Raw genomic sequence first — 12,967 nt, 5'->3', positions numbered from 1 at the left:
GACAAAATTCAATAAGACCAACGGGAAGCAAAAAAAAAAAAGTACAGGCAAATCATCCGACGTCAAACAGTCTAAGTGAACAGAATAAAAACAAGGAAACCGAAATACACTGTGTACTAGACACGCTACTGCGATACATGAGCCGAAACAGCAGACAAGAAGGATTCTGAAGATACCAGGTTGGTGATATCGCTTGGCAGTCGGTTCCATTCGGAAATGGTGCGTGGAAAGAAGGAACAAGAATATGCTTTTGTTCGGCATCGTGGCATCAAGATGGTCCTTTCGTGTTTGTTACGGGTGGGGCGTGTTGTGTTGTATTGCATGTAACTCTGAAAATTCAGTTTTGTTTTATTATGTATGATATTGAACAACATTTTTAGTCGGTGCTGCTTGCGACGGGATTCAAGAGTGGGAAGCCCAGATCTGTTGAGCAAATCAGACACCGAGACCTGCCGACCATAAGCGTGGTAAATAAACCGGAGTGCTTTCCTCTGGACGCCTTCAAGATTTTTTATATCCGTCTTTGTGTGCGGATCCCATACAGCGTCGGCGTATTCGAGCACTGGACGCACAAGTGATGTGTATGCTGTCAGTTTAGTTTTGCTCGTGCAATGCTTTAGGCGGTGCTTTAATAATCGAAGTTTTTTGTACGCTGCTGAGACAATGGACTGGATGTGTACGCTCCAGTTCAGGTTGGATGTCATGGTTACCCCAAGATATTTCACCTGAGTCACTGAGTTGATCGGAAGGCCATTGATTTTGTATGTGCATTGGAGCGGTTGTTTCTTTTGTGTTACTGTCATTTTTCCGCATTTTGAACTGTTTATACCCATTTGCCAAGTACAACACCAGCTGGAAACTGCTGTTAAGTATTCGGCTAAGAGTGTCTGGTCTTCGACTGATGTGGTACTATGATATATAACACAGTCGTCGGCGAAGAACCGACAGCGTATGTGTGAGTTGAAGGACAGGTCGTTCAAATAAATAAGGAAGAGAAGCGGCCCAAGGACTGAGCCCTGGGGAACTCCTGAAAGTACCGGCGCTTTTGTGGAGTGAGATTCAGATATCTGAACAAACTGATGCCGCTGTGTAAGGTAGGAATCTAACCATTGTACTACTTGCCGATTATTTAACCACCACCTTATTTTTAACAAAAGATTGCCATGCGATACCCGGTCAAACGCTTTTTCGAAGTCAATGAAAATTAAATCTACCTGTCCATTATTGTCTAGTGACATCATAATTTCATTTGTGATATGAATAAGCTGCGTCACTGTCGACAAGCCTTGCCGAAACCCGTGCTGGCTTTCAATAAAAAAAACGCTTCCCTCTAGGAATGAACTTATGTGCTTGAAAATAAAATGTTCTAACACCTTACTGGACGTACATAACAAAGAAATTGGCCTGTAATTCTTCACGCAAAGCTTGTCTCCTGATTTGTGAATGGGTATCGCCTTTGCTGTTTTCCAATCGTTTGGAATTTCTCCTGTCCTGAGACTTTCAGTAAAAATAATGAAAAGGTATTTAGCGCACCACTCAGCATATCTGTACAGAAAAGCGTTAGGAATATCGTCTGGTCCAGAGGATTTTTTTGTGTTCAACTGCAAGAGAGCCGAAACAATACCCTCCTCGTTAATAATTAGGTCTGGCAGATTGAAATGGCTAGTTCGAGATTCAGAGACTGAGTTGCTGTTACTCAGGAATACAGAAGAAAAGTGCTCATTGAAGGCAGTCGCTAAGCAGAGGGAGTCGGTAACAACTGTGCTGTTAAGGAGAAGTTTGTTAACCGGGTCTTTTTTCTGTGACAGATGCCTCCAGAACTTTTGGGGGTCAGTTTTTAGAAAATTGTGCATCTTGACATTAAAAAAGTGGTACCGTGAAGATTTTATTTTTGAACGCAGTTCAGCCCGAAGAGCCGGCAAAGCACCACCAACTTTATTGCTTGACCTTGATAAGCGCTTCACGCGACGTTTTAACTGTATGATCTCGCGTGTTATCCAGGGACACGCCATTTTTAGCTTCTTATGTTTAAGCGGCACGTACTTGTTGATACATTGATGAACCGTACTTTTAAATTCTAACCACAAGTCGTTCACACTTGTACGCCCATCAGTGTATTTTTTAGCAAAGGATTCATACGCCAGTTCAAGCTGATCTAGAACGCTTTCATCCTGAGCATTGTTAAAGTCGCGAAACGCTTTTCCTTCCTGATGAACAATTACTGGTCGCATCAATTCGCTTTTAAAGAGCACCGCTTCATGGTCTGATATTCCGGGAAAGACATCTGTCGAAAAGCCCAATTGACTAACAGGGTCTGATATAAATACCAGGTCAAGAAGAGAACTCGTATTTGCTGTAATGCGCGTAGGTTTCTGAACAACCTGGTTTAAGTTATAATTAAAAGCTATGCTGAGCAAAGCATCCGAGTTAGCACACAAAGTTTGAGCACACAGAGAATCCCAGTTGATGTTTGGCAAGTTAAAATCGCCGCATACGATAACATGGCTATAGCGCTTTGTATGTTCATTTAAAAAGTCGTGCAAGTTGTCCAGTACAGAAGTATCAGCATTCGGTGGTCGATAAATAACACCTATTAAAAGACTAAGCTGAAAAAGACGGAGAACAACCCAGACCATTTCAGTGTTGGTGTGATGCGGTATCAGCGTAAAGTCGATGCCTTTCTTTATCAGAATAGCGACACCGCCCCCTCTTGAAGTGCGGTCGCGACGAACGATTTCGTATTGCTCGGATGTGATAACTGCATCATTCGGAATTGCGTCATGAAGCCATGTTTCTGTTAGAACAGCGGCGTCAGGATCGTGTGTGAAGAGGAGGCTTTCAAGTTCGTCGAATTTATTTACTATGCTTCTAGTATTAATATTAAGCATTGAAAAGGAATTCAAAGATGGTTGTGCTCTTAGTGCTCCTGAGCTCTGTGTGTTACTCTGTGCGGACACGGGTTTGGAAACAGACCATCACTTTGAAGCGCAGGGAACTCTTTCATTGCAGGCGTCGTCCCATCGATACAGTTTGCCATTTATTTTAATTTTGTCAAACTTGAGCATGACCTTCTCTTCTTTCAACCTTTGCTCTTTCGCACTTTCCCAAAGCTTCTTTCGTATTGATTGAACGCGAGGGGAGAAGTCCTCGGATATACTATAGCCTGTGTTTTTCAGATTTTTACAGCTTTTGAGAATTCTCTCCTTGACCCTCCCGTCAACTAGCTTAAAGATAACCGGTCTGCACTTGTCCTCAGCCGGCTTTCCTATTCTGTGGATACGTTCAATAGCCACATCCGAAATTTTCAACCGGTTCAGAAGAACATCCTTGCAGACCGTGTTCTCAAGGTCTTGGGGCGTTTCGTCCTCGGTTTCCTTAACGCCAAACACAATTAGGTTGTTCCGCCTGCTTCTATTTTCTAGGTCGTCTACTTTCATAAGTAGACTGTCGACAGTTTTTTCCAGTGATTCTACTTTAGAGGTGTAGTCAGTAACCGTTGCGGAAATATCGGCTAGCTTCTTTTCGATAGCAGACAGTCTGGTGTTAGTAGAGCTTGTACTTTGTTTCAGCTGTTTAAGATCTTCCATTATTGTTTGCAGCATTTCCTGTGTAGAAGGACCTGGGTTTGGTTCTACGTCACCACACATAGCAAGCACGTCAACAAAACAATGATACACTGCTGTAAAGAGCGTAACTAACGACCGTGGGCACGGCAAAAGCAGTAGGCACACATTGTCACTGCGGTAAGAGTAAACAGGCTGTTTGTCTCTTACCTGGACAAAAAACAGGAACGGATTTGTTAACCGCATGGTTCCAACGCCTTCGCCGTGCCCACTGGTCGCGAACCGGGCAGAAGCTTCTCTTTTATGCGCTGTGACTGGTGACGTAGTCGATGGTGGCGTGCGATGCGCAGGCAGTAGTGGTGTCCAGTTGCGCAGTCCTATCACTTTGGTCTTCACGATGCATTCCGATGAAGAAATCACGCCGGAAACACGATGGTCGGTCCAATTTCCAGGGCTGTCGTAGTACACCCCCTGTGATGTGGGTTCCACGTTCACGAAAAACACGGCCTGGACAAAAAACAGGAACGGATTTGTTAACCGCATGGTTCCAACGCCTCCGCCGTGCCCACTGGTCGCGAACCGGGCAGAAGCTTCTCTTTTATGCGCTGTGACTGGTGACGTAGTCGATGGTGGCGTGCGATGCGCAGGCAGTAGTGGTGTCCAGTTGCGCAGTCCTATCACTTTGGTCTTCACGATGCATTCCGATGAAGAAATCACGCCGGAAACACGATGGTCGGTCCAATTTCCAGGGCTGTCGTAGTACGCCCCCTGTGATGTGGGTTCCACGTTCACGAAAAACACGGCCTGGACAAAAAACAGGAACGGATTTGTTAACCGCATGGTTCCAACGCCTCCGCCGTGCCCAGGTGTACGGCGATTAGTAAAAGGAGCGAAGGAAGAGGAAGACGAAGACGTTGTTCGATAGCCTGTCGCCTGAGCTCTGTTTATTTAGCTAATTTTTCCTAATTTACCTAGTTTTATTTGAATATTCGAGGACGGCAGCATCTTCAAAGCGGTACTGTCCCTACGGGAAGAGTACGGCTGCTCCGGCGCCGGCAAGCCTAAAGGGACCACGCCATTCAAAGGAGGCTGGCTCGGAAGAGGCGGCCATGGCTTCCCAGGCTGTGGAGCGACCAGAACATGGACTCGACCACCCGTCCAGCGAGACCTCATCGCTTAGTGGGGCTGAGTCAACGATCGTGGACGGTGACGAGTCAGTGGCCGATATGGCTGACGTAGACAACGAGGGCTTCAAGTTGGTGAGTCATCGCAAGCAACGAACGGTAGGGATCCCGGTAGTGGTTGAGCCCACAGAAAAGGGGGTTGATTTAAGAGAGAAGGATCCCATCTTACTTTTCGCGGCCATTCAATCACTGCTGGGATCAGCTCCGATTCGAAGTCGGTTCACCATGCACGGGGCTCTTCAGCTGGATGTCTCGGCGGAAGAGCAGGTTGACAAGCTCCTGCAGAGCTCTCAGATTTTTGGCATCAAAGTTAACGTGGGGTTGCCCCATTCCTACATGGACACCTGTGTTATTAAGGGTGTACCAAAGTGGTATTCAGAACGCGACCTACTTGATTATCTGAAACCACAAGGTGTGCTGCACGTGAAACGACTTGTGCGTCGTGTGGAGTCTCCAGGAAAAGAATGGGCTACGAAACCTACCAACTCTATCGTGTTGACATTCGCTCCCAACTCAGAGCGGCCCCAATAAACTGATCTGGGATTCACAAAACACGCAGTTGCAGATTTCACTGAAGCTCCTCCAAGGTGTTTTAGATGCCAACGGTTTGGGCACATGGCCAAAGTTTGCACAAAGGATCGACGCTGTAAGTGGTGGGGAGGCGACCACGACTTTAAAAGCTGCAGGGCAGATTTTGCTTGCGCCAATTGCGGTGGCGATCATCCAGCGAGTTTCGGAGGCTGCCCTTTCCGTGTGAGCGCTCTGCACCATCGGATGTCCTTTATTGCTGGTCCAAAAACCCCACCGACTGAGACGCCTGTCCCAGGATTAGACGAGTTCCTAGTGTTGGAGTCTGATGTTGTTGCGTTGCCCAACAATGTCCCTAAGAGACCTGAGTCGAGAAGACGCCAAGGCCCAGTGCACGCGAGTCGACTGTTCGACCTCCAGCAAAAAGTGTCCAATGTCTTGACCGGCCAGATCACAGCCAAACTCCACGGTAAGGGGTACCCTCATATGCACAAGTGACAAAAAAACCAGCTACTGCGGCCAAGAGTGTGTCCCCGTCGGCATCTTTTGTCGATGTAGTAAGTGAGTGCGTTGCGCAAAATAAGGAGCTCAAAAATCAAGATATGTCTGACCGTCCTTATGTTTTGTTTGGGGCCCTGCGTTCACATGTTCCAGCGATGGCGCCTGGGAACCTGAAGAACTTCCTACAGCTGGTGCTTTCTTTTGTGTCCCTAATTTCCACCTTCGCAGCAAACTTCCTTGCGAAATAAAATGGATGGGGCTAAACCTCGTGGATCTCATATGCACCGAAAAGTGCCGTTTATATTGCAGTGGAACTGCGCTGGGATTTCAAGTCGGTTAGCTGAACTAAAACTATTCTTGGGACTTGTGTTCCAGTATTGGCCCCGTCAGAAGCTGGTCTGCCAAGCGGGAGATGTTTAACTGGATATGTCGCCCATAAAAACTGCAGCATAAAGTCATTTCCTGCAGGAAGTGCTGCGCTTTACATAAGAAGGGAAATTCCACATGTTTCTTTAAGCGTTGCCGATCTTTGCACGGATGACATTGAGGTAGCGGCTGTGAGAATACAGCTCGGCTCTCGAACCCTTTCTATTGCTTCCGTGTACGTGTCTCCGCGGAAGAAGGTAGCATTAGATTTGTTTCTACAGCGGCTCTGCGACCGCTGCCCAGCACCTAGAATCATCTGCGGTGATTTCAATGCCCACCATGCCGTTTGGAGTGACAGGAACACGGATTCCCGTGGACGCAAACTTGTAGAGGCTATTGACAGTTTGGGCCTGTGTGTTTCCAATGACGGAAGCCCCACTTTTTTCCGGCCTCCAGCCTCAGCGACAGCTATAGACCGGACACTGCATTCACCTGACGTCCGCGTGAGTTGGTCAACAGCGCCTGACCGCATGGGAGGTGATCACTATCCGATTTTTGTGTTTGCTGCCGACTTTCGTATGCATGGTCCTAAAATTAGCAACGTGGTCAACTGGGACAAGTACAGAAAGCACCTAGAACGTGTTTCTGGTGATGTTGTTGACAAAATGATTTCTAGTAAGCTAGCAGCAACTACGGCGGTCAAGTTACCTGATCATTTTCCGGCCCCGGATTTAAACCTCAGGAACCTTTGCGCAGCGAGAAGGGCGGAGCGCCAACTCGTGCGGAAGAAGGACGACAGGCAACTGAAGACGACCTTCAATAGGCTGAATTCTGCTATTAGACCGCACACGAACAGGCTGTACAGGTCGCAATGGGCCTCATTCTGTGCTAGTTTGACTGTGTTCTCTCCGATAACGAGAATATGGCGAGTTATTGGCAGCCTTGCTGGAGAATCTCGCCTTTCGAAGCCTTTTGAAGCTCTTGCAATACGCAAGGAAAAACCTATTGCGTGCTTGGCAGAGGAATTTGCAGACGCACTCGTACGCGCTGATTCTGGAATAGATATATATACACCACCTGCTTCCTCCAGGTCTATCATGGACGTCCCGTTCACGCTTCGTGAGCTTCAGACTGCGCTCAGTGGCCTGCGGCGCCGGTGTTCACTAGGTCCCGCCGGTATCACCAATCAAATGCTGAATAATCTGCCCTTGCAACTCAGAAAGGAGCTCCTCAACTTCATCAATCGAGTTTGGGAGACTGGCGATGTTCCTCCGTCATGGAAGGTGGCACATGTAGTTCCAGTACTGAAGCCTGACAAAGACATGACAGACCTTGCCTCGTATCGCCCTGTGTCATTGACCTCCTGTGTAGCTAAGTTGATGGAGAAGCTGGTAAATGAACGCTTATCATGGTGGCTTGAGGACAGCAAGGCACTGCCATCATGTATGACAGGATTCCGCCGAGGTCTTAGTGCCCAAGATAGCGTCTTAGACTTGATCAGTCACATTGAACACCAGAGAGCTTTCGGCCTTTCCACCCTAGCCATTTTTCTTGATGTTGCGAAAGCTTACGACAGCGTGCTTCAGAGCTCAATTCTAAACTGTTTGCAAGGCATGGGCATACAGGGCCATATGTTAAGATTCATTTAAAAGTTTATTAGTGATCGCGCGGTTCGTGTACGGTTAGGGAGTACGTTAAGCACCGAAAGGGTTCTATCACGAGGTGTACCTCAAGGAAGTGTTCTTTCCCCCACGCTCTTTAACGCCGTAATGCCTGGTCTACTCGATTCGTTGAAAAAAACTTGCAGGCAAGTGCGTATGTCGCTTTATGCTGACGACATCTGTATTTAGATTACTGGCTACAAACACAAGCGATTAGCCCATATAGCTCGACAGGCTATACTTTCGGCACAAGCTTACCTTCAAGGTGTGGGGTTGTCTCTGTCAATGGACAAATCCGGCTTTATTCTGTTTCCGTGTGTAGGAAGACATCAAGCGTGGTAGAAGATAGACCTCGTTCACTCTTGCATCCGTCAATTCAACCACGCGCGTTTCCTGGGCGTCATTATTGACTCCCGGCTACAGTTTCGAAAAGCTGTAGACGCGATTGTTTCATCTATATTTTCTCGTCTCAATGAGATCCGTAGAATTGCACGTGGGCAATGGGGAAACCATCCTTCTTCAATGGTCAAACTTCATGAAGCGCTGGTGGTCAGCCGGATAATATATCAATTACCTTTAATTTCCCCTTCGGCATCACAACTTGAGCGTCTCGAAGTTGTCTACTGAAAGGGCCTAAGAAGAGCCATTGGAGTTCCCCAGGCGGCTGCGAATAAGGCAGTACTTCATGAGTCTCTGTCTAAACCTCTTCGCCTTATCGCTTCTCAGAGACTATTAATGCATCTTGACCGCTTAGGAGAGACGGTAGCTGGGCGATCCCTTCTCCAGCGGCTCTGCAAGAGATATGAGTCGAAGGCTTACTTGGCACTTAATACTCTTAGTTCTTTAGGCATTAATGTCCGAAGGCAAAGGAAACGGTTGAAACCCCCCTGGTATTTTCCGACCCTCGACTGTAAGGTCACAATTCCTCATGTGAGCGCAAAGCGCAGCTCTCCTTGGGCAGCAACGCGTTCGCTTGTACTGGAATACTTGGAAACAGAGTATGCCTGGCATCTTCAAATTTTCACGGATGGTTCTGTGGACAAGGTCAAACAAGTTAGCACAGCGGCTTTTTACATTCCTTCTTTGGACTGTAAGTGGTCCGTACGCTGTACTGCTGTCGTATCCTCCACAACGGCTGAAAGTGTTGCTATTGGGGCGGCTTTACGGAAGTTAGAGTCTTGTCCGGCTCAACCTGTTGTCATCCTAACTGATTCAAAATGTGCCCTTCAGAGGTTAGAGTGCGGATTCCCTACTCACGCCTTGTCTCTAAGCTCTCTGCGCTTGGTGCAGAATCTGCACAGCAGAGACTTTACATTTCCAGTGGGTGCCCTCTCACATAGGAGTCAACGGTAATGAGGTGGCAGACAGTCTCGCCCATAAAGCTCTCTCAAGGATTCCATCAAAAAAAGTACCTCAAGATGGGAAAAGTCTCTGCAGGAAAACGGTGCTCGATCACTTCAGTACCCTGTGGAGTGCGTCCCACAAGCCATGTGTGACCAAGGGACTGAGAAGATCTCAGGCGACCCTTCTACATCGAATTCGCACGGCCTCTGCTCGCACTCCTGCATTGATGCATAAGACCGGCATAGCATCGTCTCCGCTCTGCTCTTTATGTGGTGTGTGCGGGGATATCGAACATTGTATTATGTACTGCCCAGAGTACAACGCGGAAAGGCATGTGATGTTCGCTTCCTTCAAAAAGACAGGAACCCGTCACAGCACAGTGCAGGACATTGTCTACCCGAGTGGAAACCAGACATGCAGAAGGGAGGCTGCACGCCTTCTTTTAACATTTCTGCAGGACACAGACCTTCTTTCTAACTGGTGACAGCAGGAACGGACTATGGCCTACTGTGATTGAATGTACGTGTGCGCAGATGGTGTCTTCCGGAGTGGACTACTTTATACTGTGAGTGAATGTGTGTATGGAGTGTGGCACTACAATGGCATATGTTCTACTGTGACTGAATATGTGCATAGATGGTGACTTCTGGAGCGGACTGTGATGTGAACTGTGTGGATTGATTGTGTGCATAGATGGTGACTGCGGGAGAGAATGTGTGCTATTATAAGAGACTGTGCGCTTAGCGGGGTAGATGCGGCATTGTTAATATCGAAGGGACGCTGCGGTGGAGCAATTGCCGGTAGATAAAGCAAGGCTAAACCCACCTGTAGCATTCAACACCTCAACCTCAACATAGTAACAGGAGCATCCGAGGCCGAATTAGGAATGGGCAGGAAGGACGGCTCCGTCGGCTACATATAGTTACTGTATAGATTATATTCTATTGGTTACGTACTGCACAGCCACGCCTGCGGACAAAGCTCACCATGGTCCGTGTATTACATGCCTTCGTAGCGCTGCTGTTGAACTTCGCTCCAAGTAGTGCTGTCTTCACGGACTATTTTCGGAATAAATCATTTGCGTTGCGGCTGCTGTGCTGGGTGGCTGTCACTTCCTCGCGGTCCATGCGAGACAGTCACTAAAAATGACCTTGCAAAATGACTTCGCAGGTCAGCGCTCACAGTGAAGCTGATTACTTACGAACTGCAACTAGAGAACTCGACCAGTTTCATGAATACACAACAAGCGTGGAGCGTACCGCCATTTTATGCATGAGGCAGACAGAATTCTTAACTGCGTTTATTATAAACGCGTTTTCCTGCGTGCGCTGTCACGTCTACATCCGGAGATCATCCCAAATGTTGGTACGCCAGCTAGTGAAGGCTGCGAGATGCATCGTATCACCGCCATGGTGGTTAATATTCGCGTACGTATTTAATTTGTCGCCTTTCTATGTTTAACAAATCAATGCAAAATAGTTTTAGATTTCTGAAGCACAGCTGGCAACAGAAAACACCCGCTCGCATCATGCTGTAAGCCAACGCCTACGGTGTGCACGTGAACACTTTGGAGCGATATATACATGCATGTACCCAATATCACAATGAACTGCGCTGCCGCAAGAGCACCAAACTTTCCCTTTCTATATTATGACAATAAAAAGACCAAAGACAAGCAGTTAGTCGATGCATTCGTTGGTTCGAAGAGGCTGAGAGCTGAGCGGCTCTCCCCGACATGAAGCGCGACCAAGTTTTCACGCTTCAAGTGATGAATTTAGGGTACTCGAATGGCCTTTGAAGTTTTGGACGGACCCTAGTGCCGTCTATCGACTCTTTCACAACCGTATAGTAGCGGGAGCGCTGGCTGTCAAAATCGAACCAGCACGTGCAGCAGCCTTCGTGACGAGGCAGGCGACGAACAGTCAAGAGGCGTGTAATGGAGCCGTGATCGAATGATCAAAGATGGCAGCCCCTATCATATGGCGCTGCAAATCGTCTATAAATAAAAAATCTACATGTTTGACTGCTGGGCCTCTTAGCCATGCTTTCTATAGCCTCTGCATTATCTGTGTAATTACAGGAAATTTACTTTGAGTAAAATTTTGTTCAGCTAGTGCTTTAATGAATTGCCTTCGATGGGTAAAGATGAGAAATAGTATTTTAATTTGTTCATTGAGCCTTTACGCTGCTGGAAACTTCCTAAAGACCCAACGTGTAATGAAAAATTGTCCACCGTCTTGCTTGGCGGCATTTGATTGTAACATTTTGGATATGATATAACAAATGTTTTCAGATTGCCGCACACTACTTCAAATCTTAGCAGTAGCCATTCCTACAAAGAAACCTTTTGCTTCTATCCAGAATGTACAATGTAAAATAAGCTTTCGTGGAAAGAAGCATTAGCCACCAAGGGTAGATCAAAAACACTATATCACTATTGTTTCAAGTATGTCAGAAAACACTTTCAAATGTTTACTTACCGTGTCTGGAGGCTGCTCGCCTCGGCAGCCTTTAGGTATATGATGCAAGCGACACTTGCCTTGGTAGCAATATCCTCCTTTCCACGTGAGCTCTTTGTTGTACCCAGGAGCTTTTATCTAGCATCAAGGAAAAATAACGTAAGACTACGCCAACCGACGAACCAAAATACATGCGCTTAACTGCCGTGAAGAGTGTAGCTGTAGGTTTATGCAAGAAAGGGTGATAAATGGCGGAACATCTAGTATGTGTGTTTAGGATGACAGAACCAGTGGTCGCTGACCCGCGCTTCGGTCGCCACCGCTTGTTATATAGCGTTTGGGGGTCGACTGACACACCAATCGCGGAAAAACTGGCACGGACCGAGCTGAAAATGCACGAAAGGACCACAGAGAGTGACGGTAACGACGCTATGCAGGAATTTCTGGTTTCTGGATCTCTTCGTGCTTGCAGAGACTATGGCAACTGCAAAGTGAACGCCAGCAAGCAAGAAAACGATATTAAGTGAATGGCTCGCAAGACCACTCAGGCTTGTGCCACGTGTCTTTTTCTGGCGTAAGAACAGGGAGAATGAAACGTTGTGTTGGGTTTTATGGCGCATAGGAAACTGACCTGAAGTCACCTGATAATTCTGGCCGCCATCTTGAAATCTCGGAAATCTCGGAGAGTGCGAGCAGTAAGAGCGCGCGCTCTTAAAACTCGTGAAAGGTCAAGAAGTGACTCTTCGCCTACGAGCAAAGTTGGATGGAATGGTACGTCTGCATCGTAAAAACTACAAAATTACAAAGTTATTTTTCTTTAGTGTTTCAAGTTTTCTCAATGGAAATAAACCGTGTTTGCTGTTAGCTCATACCTGCATAATTGACATTGGGGATTCTGTTGTTTCGTCAGTTTGAAACTGTGTGGGATGGGTGTGTGTTTCCTATACGACTGCAGCAGATAATCACCTCCTTGAAACCTTCCTGGTGGGTGCAGGACTTCATTCACCTAAATGTGGTGTTACGAAGTGTAGGTTGTTATTTAATTCGTTGTTGCAAGCAGACTGCATTTTTTTTCTTAATTTAGTACGTACTAAGTTCATACAATGCTTAGAGGACGTATTTACTTTCTTTGCGTATCATGAGTTTGGGGAGTGCAAAAGTCTGCTCTCTCGTTGCCTTTTATTCCTACATGACTCGGGACCCTGCGGAGTTTTATGTTTTGCCTCTAAGCTGTGGCTGGTTTTATGCCGTGTTTACAGCGCTGTCTCGTTGTCTCTTCCTTTGGCCTCGTACCGTTCCGCTTTTGCACTGCAAATCATGTCTTACCGACGTGGTCACCAGTTCATGTTGTACATGTTTAA

At 47.0% G+C, this 12,967-nt stretch overlaps 1 protein-coding gene across 4 annotated transcripts in view; it reads right to left on the bottom strand.

Annotated features, from left to right (window-relative positions):
• LOC144130129 (uncharacterized) overlaps positions 1-12,967 on the bottom strand; it is a 102,028-nt gene that overhangs the window by 27,029 nt on the left and 62,032 nt on the right. For 2 of the 4 annotated variants that reach the window (XM_077664139.1, XM_077664140.1), the window contains exon 6: positions 11,628-11,744. The exons of the other annotated variants lie outside the window; for them this stretch is intronic. In XM_077664139.1, coding sequence (XP_077520265.1) covers positions 11,628-11,744 — 117 coding nt within the window. The remainder of the gene's footprint in view (positions 1-11,627; positions 11,745-12,967) is intronic. 4 annotated transcript variants of the gene reach the window in all.

Source organism: Amblyomma americanum, chromosome 4, assembly GCF_052857255.1.
Source record: "Amblyomma americanum isolate KBUSLIRL-KWMA chromosome 4, ASM5285725v1, whole genome shotgun sequence".
NCBI classification, from domain to species: Eukaryota; Metazoa; Arthropoda; class Arachnida; order Ixodida; family Ixodidae; genus Amblyomma; species Amblyomma americanum.
Note: the sequence above shows the minus strand (reverse complement) of the source record. Positions and strands in the feature narration are given on the sequence as shown.